The 27,330-nt window shown below is 39.9% G+C and overlaps 1 protein-coding gene across 1 annotated transcript in view; it reads right to left on the bottom strand.

The window, feature by feature from the left end:
• Window positions 1-13,728: 13,728 nt before the first annotated feature.
• The window catches only part of EIF3H (eukaryotic translation initiation factor 3 subunit H), a 98,838-nt gene continuing 85,236 nt past the window's right edge, over window positions 13,729-27,330 (bottom strand). Inside the window, exons 4-8 of the mRNA XM_030303927.1 lie at window positions 26,944-27,043; window positions 25,571-25,720; window positions 17,732-17,852; window positions 15,352-15,484; window positions 13,729-13,948 (exon numbers count right to left, since the gene is read on the bottom strand). Of these exons, the coding sequence (XP_030159787.1) occupies window positions 13,851-13,948; window positions 15,352-15,484; window positions 17,732-17,852; window positions 25,571-25,720; window positions 26,944-27,043 (602 nt within the window). The 3' untranslated portion in view covers window positions 13,729-13,850. The remainder of the gene's footprint in view (window positions 13,949-15,351; window positions 15,485-17,731; window positions 17,853-25,570; window positions 25,721-26,943; window positions 27,044-27,330) is intronic.

Genomic DNA, 27,330 nt, shown 5'->3' with positions numbered 1-27,330 from the left:
AACTTGATGTAAAGAGTCTGTTGGGTCTTCTTAAGAATGTATGCATGGTGGGGAAGGGGCCAGTTCTTCATCCCAGAAAAAAATACAATTGAATCCCAAAGGAAAGAACATTAGGAAAGAATAGAAATGATCCTTTTTTAAGGCCCCAGATTTTTTTTAATGTTTATTTTAGATAGAAAGAGAGAGAGAGAGAGAGAGAGAGAGAGAGAGAGAGAGAGAGAGAACGCACGAGCAGGGGAAGAATAGAGAGGAAGACAGAGAATCCCAAGCAGACTCTGTACTGTAAGCACAGAGGCCAAAGTGGGGCTTGATCTCACGAACCGTGTGATCATGACCTGAGCCAAGATCAAGAGTTGGATGCTTAACCAACTGAGCCACCCAGGTGTCCCAATCCCCCAGAATTTCTATGACAATTTGCTAGACATCAACTCTACGATCTCTCTGTTTCTCCCTGGAATGCTCCTGCCTCTCATTCTCTCTGGAATATGCCTCCAGCCTCTCTTCACCTGGCCCAACCCTGCTTGTCTTTCTAACATCAGCCCCAAGAAATCCCTTCCTCCAGGATGGCTTCCCAACCTTTCACAATGGCAGGCTCTATGTGATACCATCTTGTGGCCTCCTGTAGTTCCCTTCCATGGCTCTAATCACAACTGCAAGTCATTCATTGTTTACGTGATTATTTAATACCTATCTCCCGCTCCAAACTGTAAACTCCATGAAGGCAGTGTGGTGGCCCTAAAAATTTGCCACTCAGGTCTCCTGCTGCCCAGGGCGGGGCCTGGGTGTAAGTGACAACTGGTGCCAGCTGCTGTGCCCTTAACCCACCAAAGTGATGTGCTAAGTCCTTGCTTCCCATAGGCTATTCCCAGCCACTAACCTAGGATAAGCACTGAATGCAGATCATTCCTGCCAGATGTGGGGCTCCTCCCACAGGCCAAAACTTTCTTAGAACAGGGCTGCTGTCTGAGACTCTCACTACCTATGTTCCTCCCTACTCTCTCTCCTTCGTGGGGCCATCTGAAGGTTCTCTCTGCCTCCCTCCGCCCCAGGTCCCTCCGCTTTTTCTCCCAAAGGGCATCTGCTTCCCTGAGGACCCAGAGGACTCAGGCTGATATGGGCAGTAATTTCCACTTATTCCCCACTGCTTCTCCTGGGCCTGTCACAAGGCCTGGTGTGGAAGAGGTACTCAATTAATATGCAGAAAATGAATATATGCTTGCAGACATGCAAGAGAGTGTGGATGAAGCAGAGCAAATCTAACTCAACTTCTGGAAAATCAACTCCAAGAACATACCCTACAGAATCAGTATCAATGCCCCATTCCTCAGAGCCTTTGTATTTTAAGTAACCATGCCAATGGCTGAAGGAAAAACTGTTCTCAACACTGCAACATCAGTATCAACATGGCTACTTTTTATGGAGTACCTTGTACATGTAAGGCATTGGCTATATAATTTATAAGCATTAATTTATTGAATTCTCACAATATCTGTATGAGGTTAATCTTACTCCATTCTAAGATGAGGATATTGAAGCTTAGTAAGTCAGGACAGTTTAAGTTTTGCTGTGGTGACAAAAAACCCTAAGTCTTGATGGCTTAAAACTATTGTATGTAAATAGGAGTTTTGCACCTCCTTCTAACCTTTCAAAGAAAGTCAAAACAACCTTTAAACAGCGCCAGATGCTAAGTGTGACCTTGACATGTAGAGCTGGTGAGGCCCTGCCTCTTGGACCTCACACCACCCAGGAACATCTATGACTTATTTACTTGCTAGAGTTAAGCTTCGGGGACCTTAGGTCCCAGCAGCAGGTCTGCTCTGACATTTGCAGCTCTCACCAGGTCTGGCCAACCCAAGTCAGTTGGCTTTCCAAGCACAATGCAAAGCCTACTCACTAACCAGTCTTGTCACTGATGAAAGCTGGACGGTCCCCTTTCAAAGACAGAGCACTTTATTATTTTCAGTCTTCACATTATTGCTGTGACTGTGTCCAGAATCCCCAGCTCTGGGCTGCTCGTCTCAGCCAGGCAACTAGAGAAGAGTCTATTTTTGTCTCCTTCTTTTTCCTTAATAAACATTAAAATCTCCCAGTCTTCCCAACAATTTTTAGAATGACTGCTTACCCCAAGTGGCCAAGAAAATGTGAATGAGCTTCCCATTTGGTAGTTCACTTAGACAAATGCCAAGATGGGCAAACTACAAAACCAACAGATTCTCTTTTTATCACATCCAAGGTATAAAAGTAAACTCTAGTATTAAATAAGCTCATTCAAACGATGCCTAACACTCCCAACCTCCCAACCCCCAGGGCCACTTTGGGAGGTTCTAGTTCGCCCTCAGGCTTGACCACCACCACGACTGGGTGAAAGAGTGAGACATCTTGCTCCACCTCTGCACGTGCTCAGTAAAACTTAAAGTGGCAGATGACATCACAGCCATCTAGGCAGGAATCCACTTTGCTTCCAGGATAGGTCTCCACCGAGAGGCAACCTCGATATGGGCCACTCAGGGGACATTAGAAAGCAGCTAGCGAAAGGAAGAAGAGAGCCCCTGTTTGCACATGTCCTGCACGTCCCTGACAGACTGCAGCCTAGGACTCACAGCTTGGATGCTGCCAGAGCTCTCTGGCCCTGAAGCCACATCTGGTTTCCTGATTCAAGCCTCTCCTTTGTCAAAACAGGTTTTCTCTCCCGGCAGGGTCTCCACTTGAGTCCCTCTAATATTTCATAAGCCTAATTGGAGACGGGGGTCTGAGAAGCCTCAGCCATTCTTGAAAGTCAGGGAGTCCCAGGGAGGGAGACCTTGGTCTCATTCCTAGGACCTGCCAGTTGTGTTGGCCAGAGTCCTACATCCAGCTAGTTGTGATCTGAGCCAATCCCATAACCAATTTCAGTACCTCAGTTTCCCCACCCATAAAACTTAGCTCTGGGACTTGGGAGCCTTAATGAGCATTGGCCTTTCCTGGATAAATTAACCAGGTGCCGGAAACATCTGTGGCTAGAGGCAGAGTCTGCTGTATAAACAGAATATAGTATTCGTATACACAAGACTGTAGCTAAAGCTCAAATACCAACTAAGCCTGACTTCATCCTAAGTCCTATTCAGTTAGTATCTTGGGAAAAGTCAATCTCTTCTCTGGACTAACATTATATTTGAAGAACTCACCTTCTCATTTACCTTGCTCTATTCTTCTCAGGGCAAAGGGTTTTCCGTAAAAGGTGAATAATCAACAATTCTTATAGCACTTAAATCCTAACAATGTTCCAAAAATAAATACCCAAGAAGAATATATGCTTCACATGGACACGGGCAATATCTGTCTTATTCACAAACATGTAAGTACTGATCCACAGAGGATACTAAAAAAGAGCTTATTGAACAGATGAATAAATGAACAGATAATAGCCTTAGAAAAATGCTGTATGGTTGCGTAAGTTTCAAACTGCCTTTATGGCATCTCCTTCCATGCTATTCTTAGTTTATAACTCTATCAGAGCACAAAATACAAAGCCACTTGATAAACCAGGTAAGACTCAAAAAAGTCAACTTCACAGGCAGTAGCAGATCTGGAAACAAAACCGAGGTCTCCAAATACCCAAGTCAGTCTTATCTTTACAACTCACTGTTTTCCTTCGTCTAAAGTAAGTCAAAAACTACAGCCCATGGGCCAAATACAGACCTTTGCCAGAGTCTTATAAATAAAGTTTTAGTGGAACACAAGCCACACCCATTTACTTACATACTGTCTGTGGCTGTTTTTCCACTGGAACAGCAGAGCGGAATACTTGCTAGAGACCTTATGATCCACAAAGCCGTAAGTATTTACTACGTGGCTCTTTGTAGAAAAAAGCTTGCTGACCCCAGCTCTTTAGCCACACTCCCTGGAATCCCATAACCGTCCAGGAGCTACTGCTAGAGACAAGGGCTTGTTGGTCATTGTTTGGGTCACATAGTCTACACAACCACCAGCTTCCTACTTTGAGTGCAGAAAATTTTACACACGTCACCTTATTAAATTCTCCCCACAATCATATAAGGTGGACATTATTATACACACATGGTATGCTAATGGAATTAGGCTGAACCATATAAAATTGCCATTTATTGTAGGTCAAATCCTAGAAATTTCTATTTTAAAGATATGAAAATATCGACACAGTTAAGTGAAGGTACTCAGATGCTACCCAGCTGTAGCTGTAGGGCAGCCACTGCTGCTTAAAACTTTATACTTCGCTTTAGGTATTAAAGGTTGTGCAAATCTTGAGGAACCCAATTTAATGCTGTTAAAGCAAACTTTTCCCGAGGTTATATGGTCAGGAAAGTTTTTGGGGTTCTTCCCCACCCCAAGTAGCACCTATAAATATCCCACAAAACTAGTCTTCCTTGGGACCCATTTGGGAAACACTCCAGTCCCTCCATCCCCACCTGAGAGGTTGCAACACTTCACAGGCACTGCAGTCCCCCGTTTCCCTGACTGCCACCATCTCCTGTCGCCTCCAAACGGCCACACAAGTGCTCTGGGAATGCCCAATTTGAGACTCACTGTACCTTGCTCCACGGGCAAATGAAACTCCATTTTCGCTAAAATAACCTGAATAGTCCATGCTGCTGCTGCAGGCTAATTCCATTTACAGAAATAATGAAACTCCATCCTTACATGGCACTGGATGTTCATTTAATACACGTTAAGCATCCCATACCTCCCATTTGTAATGCAAATAAACTGCGTCTCCCATCAGAACTGCTCACTCTCCCTCTAAGTCAAAGTTCTTAGGATTTATGTGCCAAATCAGTCGCAGGCTCTTTTCCAATAGTAGTATCCAAAATCTGAGGCTGCCTTTTTTTTTTTTTTTTTTTTTAAGTCCAGGTCAATTAAGCAATGTGCTTGGCTGTTTTCCCTCCCCGCACCGCCCCCCTCCCCCCTTTTAAAGAGAATAATTGCTAGTATATGTAAAGTTTACAGTCAGGGCCTCATTTATTACAAATTTTCTCCAGGAATAATATTTAAGTCCACAACTTGTCATAAGCATCCTCCTCTAGCCCCTCCTAAAATATTAACTTGGTAGGGAGGTTAGAAATCTATCATAACCAATGACAGACATCCATGCACAAAAATAGCAAGTCTCAAGTTTAATATTTTATTGCCATATTTTGAAACAACTGGTTAGGCAGCTGCTACTGTTATCTTCCAATTATTTCTCATTTTTCCAGAGTTTTAAATGCAAGCTGTAACAAATTAAATCTAAATTTCTATATGCTTCTTTAAAAAAAGCATTTCAGAAAACACTACCAAAAAAAAAAATTGAAGTAGAGAGGAAGAAAGGGAATATTGGCAGTAAGAAAGAGAACTCTATTTTTAATGTCTCCAATGATTTGTTTCGATTGCCTCCAGGTATGCGGATATGGCTTCCCCCAGGCGGTCCATGCAGCCTCTACTCTGAATCTCAGGCTGAGATCTTGCAGTTTGCTAAAAATGCACTTCTCCCTGCCAATTTTGTAAAGGTGCTCAAGAAACCCCTTCTCTGAATGCCGAACATTTTGCATGCTCTGGTCTAACACTACCAATGGTGCTCAATGCACAAGAAACTTCTTCAAAGATTAAATGGGTCCTACTTTGGAGATATCAGTTCAAACAGAATTGCATGTGATTTCGACTGAATACAAAGGCAGAGAACAGTGTGGTGATTTTATTCCAACATCAATATACTTTCCGCCATAAATTACAGGTCTTGTGTTTAACAATTACATTTTTGCTAAAGAAGAAATAATAACAATACATATTTGAACCTTTTCTTTTTTTCCTTTTTAAAAAATCCGGCTCCTTGACCCTAGTTAGGGGAAGCTGAGGGTGAAGGTAGGAGGCAGATTGTCACAATTCCTCTCCATCCTGCTGCCGAGATTCAACACAGATTTCATGTCACTAAGGCTTTGTTCGGTGCAACGCTGTGAAGTGGCTCACTCTTGCTGTCCTTTCTGTTGTAGTACATGACACCGCGGCTTGCAGGTGGCTGCTGCAATCACAGTTGGGTAAACAAAGCCCCGCTATTGTATCAGGCTCCCTGCACACCTGGTCTGCACTGCTGGGAGCCAGAGACTCCCTCTCACCCCCCACCGCCCCGGCATGGCACACAAGTCCCTGGACCTGTGACTCCATCCAGCCTTTGCTTCCTCCTCAGCAAGCCTGGGTTCTTTTGGCTCTGTTTGGAATTCCTTTCCTTCTCCACGACCTATTACTCCTAATTTCTAATAAAAGTCGTCACTTGATTGCGATGTCTTCCCAAAATCATCTCTGGCAACTTAAAAAATAAAAACAGAAAAACAAAAGATTCCCGGGCCTTATTTCACGATCTAACTTTTCAAAAACTCTCCAGGCATTAATGACACAGAGCCAGATCCAGGAACCACTATTCCAGAACAAACCAGCAAGCACCCGAATCACCCAGGGTGGCTGTTAAAGCGCAGGTTGTGAGGCACCAACCAAGAAGCTCCTAACTCGGTGTGTCTGGGTCGAGGCCAGAGAATCTGCATTTCCAACAAGCTCAGTGTGATTCTACCCCAGGGGCCACACTTAGAGAACCACTGCCCTTGGGTTAAGACCCTTGAGGGTCAGGGCTTAGTGCACTTTCATTCCCAGTATTGAACACAGTACTTGGCACATTTATCTGCTGAATGAACACCCTTTCGAAAGTGTTAAGTTTATGATTCTTTCATCCCACAACGATTCTCCATTTGCAGAGCTAAAACCCAGTTGCGAGTTCGACACAGAGACTCAAAAGTGCTAAACCAACAGGGTAAGTGGCACTCAGTTCTCTTTAAGGAAAAATGCCACTCTTACTGGTTGGCTGGTAGGTCGGTTGACTTTTCTGAAAGGTAATGAGAGGCAAGCATCTAGTACTAGAAAACATCAGAAAATCATCTTTTTGTCCAAGTGCACTTTAAATCGGGAGCAATGATCTACTGCTAACACTGAATTTATTCAGAATCTGTGGAGGATTTGCATGGCCAAGCTCTAATCACTTTCAGAAGAGCGCCCCACGGTTGCCACAGTCCGTTGAAACAAGATGAGAGATTGTCATCTGAGATTTGCCACATCAGGGCTTCGTCAAAAAACAAAATCAACACCTTTCCTTTCTTCCTCCCCTACCAGAGATGATTTCTGAATTTCTGTACATTTGTGAATTCACAGAAGCATGAAGAGGATGACGTGAACATCACAGATGCAAATGTCTTTGTTCCTAACAAATTGCTCTTGCTTCCCTCCTTCTCTAAGTTTGGGAGTGGGAGGGAATGGACTCTACACAGCATTCTATCTCAAGTTTAGAAGGCAGAGGCAAAGGTGAGTTATACTTTTCCAAAGTGTTAAGAGTAGCTGTTAAAAACACATACACACACACACCCTCAACTATTTTTTTTTTTTTTTTGCAATGCTGCTTTGTACTTTAATAAAACTGACATCTGCATCTCTAAAGAAGTAACTTTACTGTCAAAAGAATCTAGCTTAGTTTCACTTGCCTGAAATGTTTTCATCTCGGACCAAATTCAGAATACCCCACCACCTGCTGACACCACCAATCTCCAGCAAAGAAGCAAAAACTCACCTCTTCCATCCACTTCCCAGATGGAACAGTCAAGATGACCCAGATATCCAAGAGGTTTTTAATTAGCCCTTAACTCTTTGTTCCTTCTTGAGAATGTGCAACCTTTGTGCTCCAAATGTTGTAGAAAACGCACCTCAACTCCATGGTGCCATCAGAGAGCATCTGCCTACCAGAAAGATTCAGTGTATACTGGGCGGCATTTGAGCTCTTTAGGAAATGCTGACGGGGGTTGCAGGGTGAGCAAAAATGTTATAAACTAAATGTTAATGTTAATAACTAAAGTTATAAACTTCCAGTTATTAGTCATGGGGACGTAATGTGCAGCAGGGTGGCTATCGTTCAGACTATATTGCATATTCCAAAGATGCTGAAGAGTGGATCTTCAAAGTCTTCATCACAAGAAAAATACTCTGTTAACTAGACTTACTGTGGTGATCGTTTTGCAACACATACAAATATCAAATCAAGAAAGAAAAAATACTGACACATAGAATAACACTAAAAAGGAGTCAACAATCTAGGCTATTTTGGAAACAATACTGAAAGCTCTTGGAGCCTGTTTCTACATCTCTGGATGGGAGGTTTGTGGTGGCCGTGACATCAGGCTAGGTGCCCTCCTGCTCTAAAATTCTATTAATGTATTTGCCAAGTTACTTTTATTCTCCTGTTACCTCTTAAGGTTGTGTCTTCTCAAATCGGTTAGGCCTAATGGCAAACAAGCCTTGGCATATACATGACTTGGGTTAGGTATTTTTGAGGTTGAAAGCAACAGAAACCAACTCTAAGGTGCTGAAGAAACAAAAAGCAGTGTTAGTAAGAAGATTCAAATATGCTTTTTGAGACCCAAGGGCAGGAATGCAAACAGGGACAGAAAGGGACTGCAAACAGAAAACCCAAGTGTTATGGACATGGAAGCATGCTTTCATTTTTGCTCCTCTCGGCTTCTTCCCCTACACTCTGCTCTGCTACTCAGCCTTATAACACAAATGGTTACAAGAGGTTAGATATGCTCTACTCGAGAAATGAGCCTGAATGGACACTGGAACCCCTGATTCTCATTGTCTTGTACATAATCAGAAAGGGTTCAATTACAAACATGGACACTGGGAGCCTATAAATTTAGGGGGTGTGGTGAATTACCACAGTAGAGAGTGAAACAGTTCCCTGAAAGTGGTGAGGGGAGGGAGGGGAGTGGTTCACCACAGAGGGGAACCCATGTTGAAATGAGAACTACTTTCCTTGAGCTGTGTTGAGAAGGCAAGTTGTGCCAAGCACTTGCCACCTAGGAGCTGGTCTGCTTTAGTCAGTCACCTTTTCGGTTTGGTTTTATCATCTTTAGGCAGGAATTATATTATGTTTCTCAGTCCCTTAGTATTTTCAGATTCTCAGTACCAAGCACATTGGCTTCATAATGCGTCCTCCTTTCCCATGCTAAATGAGAAAATATACAAGTACTTTGTGGACTGTAAAATAATATATTAATGTAAGAGATCATCCTTAAAAGCTATTTCAAATGCACTGTAATTAGTCTATTCACTTTCTTCAAGTATCTGAGTCTTTTGCCTCCATAATAAAGGTCCCCCTCGGCAAATATGGACTAAACACCAAAACAATACCACCCGTCCATTAAGACCAGACTAGATATTCTACGTAGGCAGCACATGCATTTTGTATTTCTTTGGCCCATTGCCTCCTGAGAGTGCATTTCTGTTATAGTACAGTGGGCTAGAAGTGGAAATCATCAGCTGCAATTCCTCTCTGTATCTCATTAGAGGTCTAGTTTCCCCTTAATGCACATGAAGACCTTTCATTACCAATAATGGGAGCTGCACGCATCAAAGAGAAAAATAGACCCTCACCATTGTGATGTAGGAGATGAGGTTACAGGGACACTTGCCTGCCTGATTGGAGGATTATAACATTCAGAGATACATGATCAGATCAAGGAAAAATTAAAATCTTTGTGACTATTTTAAAAAATAAAATGCAATTTAAAAACCTCAAACTGGAGAAGGGCAAGAATCAAAACTAACAAATCACAGGCAGATTGAATCTAGGAATGAGTTAAGCAAGTGAAAGCCAAATGACAAGATAAACAAAGGTGGGGAAAGATTACTCGGGGGATCTGACAAAATAAGAGCTGTTTCCAATACATACAAAGTAAAACATTGGCAACAGAGACTACAGTCCAAGAAGAAAAGGCAAGGACCATTTACCGTCAGAAGCGGTAAACACTGCTGAAAAGTTAAACAAATCCTTTGCCTCCATGTTCACAAAGGAAGATGGAAGGTGCCAGAAATGGCTGTGCCCTGGAAAGGGGTCAATGAAAAAAAATATTACTGAAGGAAATAGAAGTGACACCTGAGTTTATGTCTTGCGGTTGACACAAATGCCAGAAGCAATATTTTCCTACTGCAATCAACTAAACTTTAAATAGGGAGAAACAGGCCACCCTGTATTGTTACGAGTCTGATGAACAAGTGCTAGAGTCCTTCACTTTTGTCCAAATGTAGAAACAGTAATTTGGGGATTAAAAGAAGAGAACATCATTTTTACCTTTTTTCATAGTATAACACCAGTGGATGAGAATTTTCTTATAGTTTTGTTTTTTTTTCCTGAAGGAGAAGATACACTTAGAAAGAAAACTAAGTATGTATCTGCAACCTACTGAAAAGGGCTTCCAGCAAGCCCTACTGTAAGGATGGATTCAGTACCCCATCTACTATCCCCTCAATTCACGAATGTTCCAGGAGATATTTAAATTAGTAAGACTCTGAGGCTACATCCTATCTTTAGTAGACTGCTTGCCATCAATTCAATCAAAGAATTGAAAATGGGTTGCCTAACCCACAGTTGTAAGAAAATCCAAATGATATTATCAGTTGTACTGAATCAAATTGTGACGCTAATAAACTGATCATGTGACAGCAGATGCGAGGGCTTAACAGCCTCTGAGAATAAGAATACAGGTAATCAAAGAATTGTCTAGGACAGCTCAAACCCCTATGGATTGGCCCAAACTCCCCAAACTGGTAGCGGTGGCTCTTGGAAACCATTTCTGCTTGCAGGATTTTTATCCCTAAAATCACTACTGAACTTTTGGTATAGCCATTATGTATGTATTCTACTGTAAGGCCAACCAGGCTTTTTTTTTTTCCTATGTAAAAAGAAAGCTCAAGTCAACGGTATCAGGCCACAGCTGTCTGCTCCAGCAAACTGTAATTTCCTGGTAGCTCTGGCTCCCCAGTCTCTCCCTCCCTGTCTCAAGAATCTGGAATATCCCTGTTCCAATCCATGCAAAGAGGTTCAGATTCTAATTTGGAAGTCACCACACAGTAAGCCACTTCTAACTTTCCCACTGCGCAGTCTTAGACTATGGGATGCAGAAACCACCCACTGCTTTTCTCTCATCTTTGTAAACATTAATTTAAGAGGCTCAGGATCTTCATTCTTCCCCTACTTATCTACTAACCACTGTCACAACAGAAGGAATCCTCTGCTGAGAAGGACCAAAGTACTGTCCAAGGCACTGACGACTTGATCATGTTTTCTACAGATGGGCGCTTGAGTCATTTGCTAAAATAAGCCCTACAACCATCTGGCTTGACCCCAGTTTAGTATTTTCTCTTTAAACACCCTTGCCCCATTTCTATGATAGATCATAGAAAAAGACGCCCAATGAGATTAAGGGAAAAAATTAATAAATGGTATACATCTAATATGAATGAGAAAATGTTCGCTATAAAATGGAGTTTAAAATTCAAATAATTCTCTCACAACACTCCAACATCCACTCCAGCATTCAATGCCAGTATGGTTTGAAAGTGAAGGTTTCAATTAGGTTTTCCAAAGACTGTGTTACAAAAACACAGTGTGAACAACATAGAAACATTTTAGAAAACACTAAAATTTGAAATTAAAAAAAATAATTAAATTAACATTAGATAACCACATCCGAATTGCCAAGCTTCCAAAAATGGAGGAAAAGGTTATTTTCGTTTACCTCAGTATTTTAAAAAACAAGGTATCTGGGGTAGGCTAAAGACTCATTCTCTCAGGTATTTTCAATTAAAAATAGTCCTACATCTACTTGAACCTTACAAAGCATTATCAATGATTATGGGGTCAAATTCAGGTATATTTTACTTTTTTGATTTGTCACATTTAATTTTCCATTAGATTAACATGCTAGCTTTTTCTGTCTTTTTGTTCTTGGGTAAGTGAATGATTTATTAGACCCGGTACTCAGTTTATGAGCTTTTCTCATTTCAACGTGAAGAAACTGCAAATATTTATAGAAGATGAACCATACGTATTTGTTCCTGAAAAATGTCAGAATATAGCACTCAAATCAAATGCTGAACAGAAGCTCTTCCTTAACACTACATACTGTGCAGATTTAATTTCCATTGACATGTTTCCCTAAACAGTTTTTCCCACTACAGTAATTCCTAACCCGAAAACTACTGAAATCTTCCATTAAGTGTGTTTCTCTGAGTTATGTGTTACTCTCAGTTATGTGTATCGAAATAATCATATGGAATGTAAGAAATAACCACACCTTTAAAGAATATAATTGAATCCTGTTACATTAATCTTACACCATGTAATTAAGTTTATGTTTGAAAGGACTTTCCTTTTAGTTTGCTCTTTGCTACTTCAAGGGTGCTTTGTTTAACTCACAATAGAATTCCAAATCTAGGCAACTCGAATGCAAGGAAATAAACCAACAGAGTATACAATCCACAAGGACAGAGACCAGGACCAGTTTTGTTTATCAATACCTCTCCTCTATCTAATATGACCACACTCAAGTAGGGGTTGACTCCAATCAGGCAGCAGCATGGGTAGGAGTGCAAACTGCTTGAAGGTAATTTGGCAATACAGTTAAAAAGCCTTAGAATTTTACATAATCTTTGACCAGCAGGTCCACTTCTAGGAATTTATCCTAGAAAAATTAATTCATGTGAGCAAGTACCTGAATTCTAGAATGTTCAAGGGCCACAGCTTTTTAAAAGCAAGGGCCTGCTAAGAACCCAACATCCCAAACAGAGAACTTGAGAGTACATCCGTCATCACAGTCCATACTGAGCCTCCACTACGTACCAACCACTGAACATTCTGTGCACTTCACCCGAATCTTCGGTAAATTTCTTCAATATTCACACCCGCCCACAGGGCAATATGCCTGTCCCCTTTTCACATCTTGTTTGGATGAGGAAAGTGAAGCACATGGAGGCTAAGCAACTTGTTTAAGTACACCCCAGAGGGAAAAAGGTCAGGTTTCCATCCAGCTGCCTGCTCCCAGAGCCTCAGCAGTACCTCCAGAACAATGCTGCCAGGGAAAAAAAAAAAAAGACTTCTCAACTCTCCTTATCCCTAACCCGTTCTCTCTGATCATCTTCCTATGGGCCATGTCTTCAGGATGAAAATCACTAGGGACTCACAGGCACACTTCCGCCAGTTGTACCCCTCACGGATGTTGGTGTTACACACGGCAGGATTTCTGATTATCTTTCAAATCTGAGATTAAAAGCCCCTCTCCCCCCATGGAGTACTGTTCTTCCAATTCTTCTTTCCCCACTTATAAAACACCATGTCAGCAGAATTATACTTCATGGTATGGAAAGATAAACATGAAGTCCTAAATAAAAAATAAATACACAGAATGAATTTCTTTTTCATACAAAATACGGTTCCTTTGGTGATTTTTTTTCCCTTAATTCTAGTGGCCAATTAATGACCTGGCATTAATGGTACTGGCAGACCATCACCTGTGGAAACGAAACGACAGACCAATAAGAAGCACGCCCAGCAGTTTGAGGCCTGGGGATGAGGGCTGCCTGGGCAAGCACACAAGGCCTGGCCTTCCAGGGGCACCAATTTGGTAGAATGAAGTACAAGAATTCACAGTGTGCCAGGGCCTCTGGGTCAGGAGTTGGGACAAGCAGCACTGGACTCTATGTTGAAATGTGGCACCTCAGAGGTAGTAGAAAAGGTGACGGAGCCTGCAGGTCTGAGCCTGATGAAGCTTCTGATCAAATCTGTTTTATCTTTTGGAGACAAACAGCATAAGCAAAACAAAAATAAAAGGCTAGACATGTCTAAAATCAAATGAGCAGGCAGTCAAGGTTGTTTTATTATTTTATTATTAGCTGGAAAGACTTCAATATGCAAGTGTATTTCTTCCAAGAAGTGCCCCAATGTGATCTCAAGAGTCCACGTTAACTCCTTTTCTGGAAACTTCCTTTTCTCAGTTGTTGTATTCCTGAAGAGCCTGGGCCATGAAGAGTTTGCCTAAATTTTGGGCAGTGAACTCCTTGATGTTCTGGCAGTAAGTGTTAATCTGGCCTGTGCATTTGGGAAAGTGAGAAAGAGAGTCACAATGTTCCATAAATTATAATGACCTAAAACACTAGTCAAGCAAGAAAATCAGAATGCAGGATCATCAGAGTTTTGTTTTGTTTTGTTCTGAATCAAGAGTTTATAAGAATCAATTCCATTTGTCCATATCCTTATAATGAAGAATGTAAGTTCTTTTGAAAACAGGCTATCTTCCACTCCTGGTTGCACGGAGAATGAAGAAAAACAGCAGTTAAGTACATATTAGCTATCAATCAAAAGGTACCGACTATGTTGATCAGACGCACGTTGTACTAAGACAAGTGAGAAAACAGCACTGGCTCTCCTTAGCCAGGCACAAAGAGATCCAGATACCAAATCACAGAACTGCAAACTAAATGGACCTACCTGACCCAGATATGAACAAGTACAGTAGTTTTCAGTCTGTGCTCTGGAATACTAAGGGTTTCTTCCTCTTCTAACCCAAGATAGAGCAGAAGCAGAGAGTCCATGTGAAGAAAGAAATACATCACTGCTCTTTAAGTCTTAGAATTAATGATCTAACCTAATGCAACATTTGTGCAATGTGTTTTGAAAATATAATAAATACAACTCTGCTTGAATTGGACCTTAAGTAAGGAAAACGTGTCCCAGTTTCCCAAATTTAACTTATATGTATTCTAGAAAATCTTAAGGAATTTGGAATTTCCCCCCACACTGAAAATGTACCAACAGAATTAATAAATTGTGGAAGATCATCTTTTGAGTAGGATTTTTACTCAAATACATCTCTCACAGGCAACTAGCTGATCGAATCAAACAGTAATTAACAGCATTTACACAGAAATCAGGTTATCATGGCTAAATAAGAGCACAATCAAGTCCTAGCAAAGGACACAAGACTCCACCAACCACTGAAAGGCAGTGTTAAATGGTAAGTACATCCACACAAAGTACATCCAGAATTGCATTCACGTTGCTACAATAGCAGTCAAAGTTAAGGGAAATCCTTTTCAATTCAAACACCCACAAACAGACATGGGCTCAGTGCTGGACTGGAACATGAAAAGTAAGCAGCTCGAGTTAAATGATCTTCTGCATTATGAGAAGGTAAACATTTTTTTCTTGGTTTCTATGAAAGATGACTCAAATAAAACCTTTCCACTTTAGAAAGTTTATAATGCCATCTCAAAAAATGCTTAAACAAGGAGTGAAGTGCAGAAAGAAACTTAGAAATAACAAAGACTGACATGTTCATAAGTTTCAGAGAGTATATAGATTCAAATTCATCATTCAACCATTTTAAATACACTAGCTTTTATGATGTATTTTTCTGTTTATAGATCTTTCCTTGTCTCCTGCTTCCTAAGGAAGAGAGAAGAGTAGCCATGTTTTGCACCAGCTGACAGTACCTGCAATGAGCAGAGAATCCATCCTGGCTGGCGGCTGGGGTGGCTTGAAGAGCTTGGACAGATCCTCCTCAGGCAGTGGGGGCTCCCCTCGACTCTGGCGTTGCATGTTCTCCTGCTGGCGACGCTGCTGATACTAAAATTCAGAGGAGAAATTATTTGGTTATTTGTCCCTACCTGAGGAGAAAAAGAGACCCATTGTCAATTACGCGATCAGCAAAACTCCATTGCTCTGAATTCAAACTTCAGTTTTAAAAATGGTAACCCATGGTAACTCCTGCTTCTAAGAAGCTAATGAATATGGCGATAAAGAAAATGCCTTTGTTGGAAACTCAAGTGTCGCTCTGAGAGTCTATAATGATATGCAAAAAGCAAACTGGTTATGTAGGAAACCGGGAGCTTAAAGATAAAGCAGTTCATAATTGGTGAGTGAAGGGGAGTGATTTTACCATTTATGACAATAGGGTAAATGACGGCGTTACAAGTAACATTTATCTTAACTGTAGTTAAGTAAAGGAATCAACTATCACATTGGGGAATTTTTTCAACTTTACCCCTACTGACCAAAACAACAATAATGCTGATGATGTTAATACTGTAACATCATCACTGCTATTATTACAGTAGTAAGCACTTCTACTGATCAGCTGTGCTTTTAGCCCTATAGCTAAGAATGAATATTAGCTTAGATAACGCTTCAGAAACTTTCCAAACGAAGATTCCTGTGATTCTCTGAAGAGAAGGTGAAGATACATCTAAAGGTATGGCTTAACTACAAACTCACAGAGCAAATTATAATCAAGAGGTAACACTTGTGGGTTGCTTACAACAGCAGAGGGAAAATATCCCACACGTAGCCCTTAAAATGTTAGGTAATGAGAAACCAAGGTGGGCCAGTAAAAAGTTTAGGTCGTTGGATTCTTAAAAAGGGGGAGTACCTTCCTTTGCAAAGATTTCTATACTCATTAGGGGATTTGAGAGAAGTCAGACAAATCTAAAAAGGGTTATGAATGGTGGTGGTGGTACAAATAAGCATCAAGTGCAAAGTTTTAAGACATATTAGAATTGTAAAAAATATCTGTAAGACTGGTTTCCAGAATCAACGGTCTCACAATTTGATACTGCAGGCTGCAACCTTCACCTACAGAAAGCAGCAGCAGGAGGACAGAATGATGCTAGGTCTTTTCTGCTGTTGTCATCCCCTGCTACCCTTTATAAGTGTTTCACCATCGCCATTTTTACTACCCATCATCTTTTCTTTTAAAAGGTATATACTTTATAGATTTGTATGTGTTTTTAAAATTCTAAGTACAATAGAAACAAAGTACTTAAATTTCACTATATATGAACAACTGATATTAAAAAAAAGTTTGAGTGTAATATTCTCAGAACCCCTTAGTTATACTTGTGCTGAGAATTACACAGTTAACAACACCTAGTTTCAAGTGCATTTTAATGAAAACACAGTAGTCACATACAAACACTTTCACAGATGAACATTCTGGAATCAACTTATCTATGAATCAAGTGCTATAAGAACTCCTCAGAACAATACAGTCCTAAAAACAATATTCCAGGAACTGTGAGAATCATGTGGCCTTCAAGCAACACTAATAAAGAAAAGGCTAAATGGCCATAGCAGTGTGTATGTGCATGTGAGAATATTCAGGTAGTTCTAGGGTTTTTATCTGTATTATACTATCTATTTCACAGCGGTTGGTCTATTATTTCCTATCAAAATTGCTTGCTCTTAATCACAATTGCTCAGTTTTTCAAATGAACTGAAGATTGCTAACTATGCTGCAATGAGCCACTACCAAACCAATTATAGTTAGTAAAGAAATGAGCTGTGACACTCCAGAATCTCTTCTGCCTCTGATTTTCTCAATAAATGTATCTCTTATTTGCATAACACTGTCATCACAATCTGAGCTTAATACACCAGCATTCTTTAAGACAGGTATTTTTAAGTACAACTTAGAAACAATATGTGAGGAACATACTATATAAAGAATAACCCTTTTAAATATGATATAGTTACCAGCTAATAGTCAATGCGTTATCAAATATAATTTCGATAGTTTTGAATATAACTCTTTTTTTTTTTTCAACGTTTTTATTTTATTTTTGGGACAGAGAGAGACAGAGCATGAACGGGGGAGGGGCAGAGAGAGAGGGAAACACAGAATTGGAAACAGGCTCCAGGCTCTGAGCCATCAGCCCAGAGCCCGACGCGGGGCTCGAACTCACGGACCGCGAGATCGTGACCTGGCTGAAGTCGGACGCTTAACCGACTGCGCCACCCAGGCACCCGAATATAACTCTTAAAGCACCATACTTAGGAATGAATTCCATGTCTGTTGAATTTTTCCATAACACCAACCTGATGTTTCTGCTGCTGCTGTTTACTCGTGTTCCTCATGTATGTGTTATATTTAACTATATCTTGGCTCATTTCATCCACTCTGTCCATCAGCAACTGTAGATTCTTCCCCAAATGATTGCTGAAATGTAAAGTAAATATACTGGCATGTCATACTTTAAAGTTATAGCTCTGCCACTGCTCTAAACACTTCTGAGATATTAAACTGCGCTGCTATTTGCTAAAAGAATGAGAGCACACATACACATAACAAGGGTCCAGGAAAGAATGTGAATCAGCTTGTTATTAAACTTTTCATATTGAACTCACACTGTAACCACCAGAGCACCTGAAATAGCTCAGTTTCTTACTGTCAGAGCATACATATATCAGAGTAGAAGCTGTTAAACATATCTAGCAGGATATCTATAATGTTTATTTCCTGAACAACCTAGTTTAACCTAAGCTCAGCACTCCTGCACCTTTTCCCTTAGCACCACCCCCTTCCCAACTGTGTTCCAGAGCATTTAAATCAGGACGCATGGAAAGGAAGAACCATGCAAACACACTAAGACTTCTGGTACATGATTTCTCTATCTAGCAGGTTCTAAAAGAATAGCATTTATTCTGTAAAGCTACATGAGGAAAGAAAGAGGGCTCCTTTCCCCTTGCCCTCCCTAGAATGTGTAGTACAGTCATTCACACTTCTTTTCCTCTCCAGAAATTTCTACTGCAGCTAATTTACCAAAATCATCTTAGAAAATGATGCTCATGATTTGTAAAATGACCACCATGTTCACTGATTTTCTGCCTGCAACTAACTCCTACCATGGTAAAGCCTACTACTGCATACACGTACTTTAAAAATAACTAGTTAACAAATAGTATTCACTCATTCATTTCAAACAAGTATTTACTAAGCATCTATTATGTTCCGACTTCAGTGTTAGCAAATAGAGACAATGATGAATGAGACATTCACGGTCTCTATCTTCACTGAGCCTACAAATGATTAGGTGTGGGGAAGCGGGGAAGGGAAGGTAGAGACACTTTGGATAGTATGGTTGCACTATCCCTTTGAGGAGATGACAGGCTGAAAGCAAATGATCAGAAGGAATCAGCCAAACAAAAGTCTTCCTGGAGAAGACAGCATCAGTGCTGAATGCCTGTGATACACAAGAAAGAGGCCAACAAAAAGAGGAGGTCTCAGCCATGGCTGGAACACAGAGGTCAGACAAGCCCACACAGGAAGTGATCAGCTGCACCACAAAACACTAATGACAGTTAAAGTGAATGAGACCCCTCAACACCAATTAAATGATGCCCTTGAGTTGTTCATGTTTGTGATATATTTTGCCTTAAATCTTAAAATGACCACTCTGGCTGCTATGCAGAGAACAGACTGGAGGGTACAAACCAGGAGATTGGTTAAAGAGTCTATTGTGGTGTGTTGACAAAGATGTAGAGAAACTAGAACACCCATAGACTGTGGTGGGAAGGTAAAGTGGTACAGCTGCTATGGGAAACAGTTTGGTGGTTCCTCAAAGAGTTAAAAGTTACCATATGACCCAGCAATTCCACTCATAGGTATATTTATTCAAGAGAACTAAAAACATAGGCTCACACAGAAGACTGTGCACGTATGTTAATAGTTGTATTATTCATAAAAGCCAAAAGGTGGGAAAAAAACCAAATGTCTATCAAAACATGAATGGATAAGTTGTGGTATGTCCATACAATGGAATACTATTGAGCCATAAAATGAATGAAGTCCAGATACATGCATAAACCTTAAAAACAATATACCATGTAAAAGAACCTAGATACAAAAGGCCTCTCGCTATATGGTTCCATTTACATGAAATGTACAGAATAAAGAAATCCATAGAGACAGAAAATAATGAGTGGCTGCCAGAGCATGGGAAAAGGAGGGGTGACATGACTGCTTAATGGATACTATTTGGGGTGATGAACATGATTTGGAATTAGTAGTAAATGTTTGCACAACATGGCGAATATAGCAAAAGCCATGATATATTGAATTCTTTTTACCAAGTTTTGGCTCTTTCCTAAATGAAAGAACACAGAACTGGTGTCTGTGTGTGTGTGTGTGTGTGTGTGTGTGTGTGTGTGTGTGTAAATAAATTTACCTTCTAATCCCAGGTCTGGAACTACCTACATAACCTTAGCCCAGTTGACCTAATGACGCTTTTTCAAAACATTCAAATGTTTCACTTTTTTGCAAAAGTGTTTTTATCAAATTAAATTTTATTTCATATTTATCTTAGCCCATTTTAATTTCCTGAATCATTTTTAACTTTAAAATATTTCTTATTCTTTGGAAACAAGATAAGTATTTGTTTCTGTTTTCTTCTAATTACTTAACAGCTTGATTCTAAGTCACCTCTAATTAAATGTCTAGGCCAATGGTCAAGGTGAGTAATTAATTCATTTTTTCCTCCGAGTACTTAGTCCACATCCACTGATTATACAGTCACACTGTGTTCCAAATACAGTCAAGATTAAAATTTAACAATACTCTGTCATCTAAATGTACTCTTTCAATACACACTATTGAGTACATACATATTTTGCCAGTCACCCTGTCAGATGCTGTGTATTGAACTGTAAAAGACATTGTTGCTCTCCACCCATCCTAGTGAGAAGACAGGAATGTAAACAGATAAACACCAACACAGGGATGTAACAGAAGCATACAAGATAGTCTGGTAGGAGGAGATGAGACTTTCCAGATAATGTGACAATTGAATTTTGAATTTTTGAAGAGGAGTTGGAGACAAGGAAGGCAGGAAGGGACATTGAAGATACTGGGCACAGGCAACATGTTCAGACATTCTGGCATGAAAAGCATGATGCCTTTGAAGAACTGCACTGAGGGCAAGATTGGGAAAAGAGAGCAGTGAAACTAAGAGGCAGACAAGGGTCATAGCACAGTCTTGGAAGCAAGGACTGTACGTTTGGATTCTATTCTAAGGCCAATGGGGAACCAGCCAGAAAGTTAAGCAAAGGAGTAATACGAGAGTACAATTTGCATTTAGCAAGATTACTACAATGAAAGAGGAATAGGAAGTTTTGCAGGAAGTTAAGAGACTGCGAAAGTAATCAGGAATAGAAATAATGAGGCCCTGGCCTAAGGTAGCAAAAGACGCAGAAATAAAATGAAATCACCCCAGGAGTGCACAAAGGGGAAGACAGACCCTGAAGAACACTGAAATTTAGGGATGAGCAAAGAGGGCTCACTGTGGAGAATGAGAAGTAACCTAGAACAGTTGTAGTTTCAGAGGCTCCAAAGAAAGTATTTCAGGAAGAAGGGGACATCAACATACAAAATACTTAAGTGTCCACAATCTCCAGTAATACAGTGATGAAGTCCTCTGTGACTTCAGTGAGAGCTCTGACAACAAAGAACAGATGGAACACTAAGTATGACTATAAAAACAAGTGAGTATGAAGCAACAGGTGAAAGGAAATGGATAATAGTGGTATGACGTCAAAAAGCATTCTTTTTGTAATTTTGTTTCTTTTTTTTTAATTTTTTTTTCAACGTTTATTTTATTTTTGGGACAGAGAGAGACAGCGCATGAACGGGGGAGGGGCAGAGAGAGAGGGAGACACAGAATCGGAAACAGGCTCCAGGCTCTGAGCCATCAGCCCAGAGCCCGACGCGGGGCTCGAACTCACGGACCGCGAGATCGTGACCTGGCTGAAGTCGGACGCTTAACCGACTGCGCCACCCAGGCGCCCCTGTAATTTTGTTTCTTAAGATAATGGAGACCTAGGGGCGCCTGGGTGGCGCAGTCGGTTAAGCGTCCAACTTCGGCTCAGGTCATGATCTCACAGTTTTTGGGTTCCAGCCCGGAGTCGGGCTCTGTGCTGACAGCTCAGAGACTGGAGCCTGCTTCAGATTCTGCGTCTCCCTCTCTGTCTGTCCCTGCCCCGCTCATACTCTCTGTCTTTCAAAAATGAATAAATGTTAAAAAAAAAAAAAAAAAATTTTTTTTTTTAATTAAAAAAAAAAAAAATGATGGAGACTTAAACAAGTTTAAATGTCCTTTTTAGGAGATGTATGTTCAAATATTTAGAGGTTAAAAGTCATGCCAGCAATTCTTTATTTAAAAAATTTTTTTTAATGTTTATTTTTTTTGAGAGAGACAGAGTGTGAGCAGGGGAGGGGCAGAGAGAGAGAGGGAGACACAGAATCTGAAGCAGACTCCAGGCTCTGAGCTGTGAGCACAGAGCCTGATGTGGGGCTCAAACCCACAAGCTGTGAGATCATGGCCTGAGCCAAAGTCCGACGCTCAGCTGACTGAGCCACCCAGGTGCCCTGCCAGCAATTCTTTCAAATGGTTCAGGAAAACAAAAAAACAAAAATCGAACAACAAGCCATGCATTTATGTACATAGATAAAAAGAGAGCAGGTGCAAATGTGGGAGGATATACCACTGGTAAATCCAGGTGAAAAGTTTATGTGTGTTCATCAGATTTAACTCTTTCCGTTTTTCTGAGGACTTGAACATTGTCATTTTTTTTTTTTAATGGGAAAAACAAGTCAATAAATAAATAACAGAAAACAACACACAGAGCAACTGAAGAATGGAGTCAGATCCCCAGAAGGCAGGAGGGACAGGGATGGGACAGCCCTCAGGAAGAGGGCACTGACCCTTCCATTTTCACCAATGAAAGAACTGAGGCCCAAAGAGCTAGAACAAATACAAGAAATGCTACAATCAACTTTGCAAATAGTTGTTTAAAAAGTCATTTATACGCTAAGTGCAAAAGGAATTCAGAGAAGAGAAAAGATCACCACAAACCCTATTAACTGGGTGATGGTGGGAAGGGTAATGACACTGGAGAAAACCATAAGGGAGAGTTATTGCCATATGAAGAGAGATCTATTATTTGTTCCCACACCTTAAATCTTGAAGAATGACTACACTGATTCAAGCAATTCTACTGGAATAGACTCGCCCTCTCTACCCCAAAAGGTCTTTAATATAAAGCACTAATGTTACGTATTAAGTATATGTAATTCGTGAAAGAACACAAGCACAGATCTGTGGCCTCTCAACATTTCATATCATTTATATTACTACAATGTTCTTCAGAAATATATCCAATAAGAAATACTCAAAAGTCTGCACAACAGGTCTTGAAGGGCAAAAGGAATTAAAATAATATCTAACTATTTCACAGATAACATTCACAGGAAATCAGGTCCATTACCAAGAGCAACTGTACAGGGATTTCTTCAGTACCAGTTCAACTAGAATACTGAACCAGGGAGGTATTATTAGGAAATTCAATAATATAGCCTTTTCTTTTATTGTCAAGGTAAACAAAGAACTGAAAACAGCTCACTTAAACAGATGTGAACCAACACATGCAGAGATATGCTGTAGTCTGCTCTGGCTGTAGTATCAATTTATCTTTATCCTTAATGTATAATGCCCACCTTCGTTTACTTTTTTAAAGAGGAAATAACATAATTACTTTTTCAAGTGTGAAAAGCTGAAGGCTTGTGTAACACATTTTTAAAAATTAATGAAGGCTGTTATGAGGCAGCCATTACCAAAACTTCCATCCAATAAAATTAAAATTAAAAATTATAATTGTTTTAAATGAAAGGAAATGCAGTATGTTTTATTCACAGCCTAGAACCAATTTATCAGGTAAACCAAAGAAGTGGTATCCACATATGGGTTGTGAAAAGCAAGACCACGCAAAATGTTTGAGGAGCTGCTAGAGCATGATTTCTGATGTGGTTTCTTAGAAAAAATTTCATGGCGACTGACCTGATTATCATCAGCATGCTATTAATGTTAGAAATTAAAATCTGAGGGGCGCCTGGGTGGCTCAGTCGGTTAAGCGTCCCACTTCAGCTCAGGTCATGATCTCATGGTTCATGATTTCGAGCCCCGCGCATCAGGCTCTGTGCTAATAGCTAGGAGCCTGGAGCCTGCTTTGGATTCTGAGTCTCCTTCTCTGTCTGCCCCTCCCTTGCTCATGCTCTGTCTCTCTCTGTCTCAAAAACAAATAAAAACATTAAAAAAAAAAGAAATTAAAATTTGAGATGTACAAAGGTTATAGTTCAGTCTGTTAAAACAGTATTATCAGTTTGGGTGAATGTAACAGTCCATTGGAACAGGTACTGCTCAGGGTTGCTTCATTTTTCTCCCTTCCAACAGGAACACAAATTTACCTTTTAAATAATTTCACATTTAAAGAAAAGGACCTCTCTTTCTATTTCACATAAAATACAGAAGATAAAACTATAATAAAATATTTGTCTAGAACTCAGTTGCTATGGCAAACCGGGAGCATTTTCTTGGCTATTATAAATGCTGTTCTGGATAAACAGGCATTACAGACCAACTCACTGGTAATGTTAAAGCACAAAAGGGCTATATTTGTTTTGTATGCTCAATAAGCTTGAAAAAGGGTGAAGGCATAAATTATATGAGCAAACGCTTTCACATAATAAATTTAAAATTATTGTGTAACTACATATATACTTAATGTATCAAATTGTAACCTTGCATGCTAAAGAATGTTCTTGGCGCAATGCTTTAAATACAGGTGTGCTGAATGTGTTTGTAAAAGTAATAAAGAAAAGTATGACCTTCTAAAAGAGACAAATTAAAGGACTATTATGAATATATGTTTGCAGTCCACAGTAACTCTTTAGCGCCAAATTAGCCTTGTAAGCTGGCTGTACACTCCGTTTACCACGCAGTTTCCATCTCCTTCCTCTGTACAGGCTTTCTAGTGGCCTCTATGATGGATTCATCCAATAGAAGTGGCCGTTCAACCACAGTCCTATCCATTCCAGAGCATGGAGAATACTGGGCTCTCTGGTCCTCCCGGGTTTATCCCACTCGTCTTATAACAAAGAAGTACAAGGTCTGTATGTTCTTTTGTGCAAGCTTCTACCGGGGATTATAGAAATATGACAAATAACTGAGCTTCGGTTCCAAACTGTGTGCTTAAGAAAACACACTTCGTGGTCATTCAACAAATACATACTGATTGAGTACCTACTCGGTCTATTTAATTTCTACAGGTCTGCTGCTAGCACCCTCCCACCACAAAACAATCACCAACATCAAGCTTAAAGGGCATTTAAGAGGAGCTACATAGATGATTCCGCTTATATTTCTGTTAAGAGCAATAAATGATAGGAAAAGAAACATTAATTCCATAAAGGAAATAATGTGTTTGGAACACCTCAGTGAGTACTTTACCAACACAATAAATACCTAGCAACTAGATAGCTAAAGGAGTCACAATGGAGGAGATGATGTCACCACTGTCTAGGACAGCAAAAGCCAGGGTCATGTTTGGAAAATTCTAATTTTAGTTGAAAATCCACACTGGAAATTCACTACTAATACAGTCTGTATCTGAACAAGGGCAAGTGCCACCAGTAAAACAAATAAGCATTTTTGTTTTTCTCCTGAGTATTATTAAATATCCAGACATAATACCATAAGCCTCTAAGGACACTGTACAATAAATAAAGCTAAGCCCCAAAAGAAACAAACAGACAAACAAACTCCTCTCCCATGAGCATTTACCATATCAAAGCAAAAATGATACAGCAAAGGCATCAGAGCATTCTTATAATAGGAATTATTAGTATTCAAACACTTTCATTTGATCAGTTTGGCCTTTTTCCTGGGATCTTAGCAGGGCTGCATAAATACTACATGTTGTTATGTCTTAAGAACCTCAAAGTGTGCTTGGGTAATTTTTTTCTTGATTCATGGATTAAATTCTGAGTGAAAGAATCTTCTGCAGAAAGTGATAAAAAGGGACTTTTCATGAGACAGGGCCACTTACCTGCTAGCAAGACTGAGCAATTCATGTTTATCTGCTACAGCTGACTTCTTCTCAAGCTCCCACATTAGGACGTTGATCAGATGTGAATTTTTAATTACAATCGGCACTTCTTCAAACATGTGCTCAAAGGTGATATTTCCCTTTTTCAATCTGTGAAGCATGTTAAAAATACTTTAATCTGGTGGTCAGAAGTAAGTGTTAAATTGACTATTTCATACATTTTCCCTAATTACAGGCCCTCTCCAGGATCTCTGTTTCATTAGCACTCTTTTAAAAAAGGAGAGAAACGAGTTTCACAGAGTCCAGCATAAGTCGAATGATTTGAGTTAACACTGAAAACGATCCAAGTTTGAGTTATAAAGCTCAGAAAACAAGATTCATGGCAAAATAAACTATTTTTTCTCCGTAATCAAGTATCTTCAAAATTTCATTGATACTAAAATGTAAATGCCATGGGAAGTAAAGCTATATAATCTATATCTAAAACATTTCCCTAGAAAAGGGAAATACTCTAGTTGCTGGAAAGTTCATTTTAAAAGCCTACTGAACAACTAAATTCACCACTAGCAGAACACTCTCAGGATATCCTATATACAATGGTTCAGAACACAGCAAAAATGCCATTTCTCATAATTTAGTTATAACCACCACTCCCAGGAATTGTTCATGAGTTAGCTTTTAACATTTTTTGCCTTAATTTCTTTAGAAGCTATTAGGAAACCAGCAAAAAAAAACTACCTGTACTAAATGAAGTTAAAGCTACTAACTTTAATAAGAAATCAAAATTCCCATAATTAACAGGAAATGAAAGAATTCTGAATTTTTTTAATTTTAATGTAAATATTCCAATGCCATTATGTAAGATCATAAAACAGCTCTACTAATTAATTCTGTTCATACCATCAACCATAAAATTTCCAAAAACCCACATTCCTTATGGATACCTTAAACTGTTTGTATCTTCCCCACCCCCAACCCCCAGCCCCCAGCCCCACAAAACAGGAGTTCACAAAGTAAGACCTACATCGCACAGTCCTCCTGACACAGAGCTCATACTCTGACAGCCGCCGGTCACTCATTTAACCTCCCTTTATTAATCATTTATTCCCTCAAATCCAGTAGCTAATTAATTCCCACTCCAAATGAATTCACCCATAGTGAGAACAGACGAGACATTCCATACAGAACAGTTTAAACATGGAAAGGGAGAGATCAAGTGGCACTCGGCCATGCAAAAGACGTCTACCGTCCACACGGCAGAAGCATTACCACGCCACCACCACCATGGATTCAATAAATGTGGCAAACTAAAACCTTAAAAGAAAAAACAGCCAATGTTTTACCATATGCCTCACAGGCCCCCAAACACTTACGCTTCAGGAGAAAAATCCTTCTCTTTACAAACTTCCATCAGTTTAGGAGTCAGTCGGTACGCTTTCAGCGAGAGAGACCCTTGGGCAGTTTTTATGGGATCTCAAATAAGGAAAAGAGAAAGAAATTTACTAGAAATTTTGTTACTACCAGTGCTTGAATGACACTGGTTCTAGGCACATTGTCACTTATCATACAATCTTTGCAAAATGAAGATCAAAATAAATGATCAGAACGCATCATGAAGCAGATTGGAACCAGCAAATAGTTAAGTGAAAATGTAGGAACCCTATCGTCCTACTTGTAATTGGGGGGGAGAGGAACTTCCTCCCTGAAGTAAAAATAAAGGATTCAAAACGAAGCGATTCTCATATCTATTCCTCAGCTTG

This window comes from Lynx canadensis, chromosome F2, assembly GCF_007474595.2.
Source record: "Lynx canadensis isolate LIC74 chromosome F2, mLynCan4.pri.v2, whole genome shotgun sequence".
Taxonomy (NCBI): Eukaryota; Metazoa; Chordata; class Mammalia; order Carnivora; family Felidae; genus Lynx; species Lynx canadensis.
Note: the sequence above shows the minus strand (reverse complement) of the source record. Positions and strands in the feature narration are given on the sequence as shown.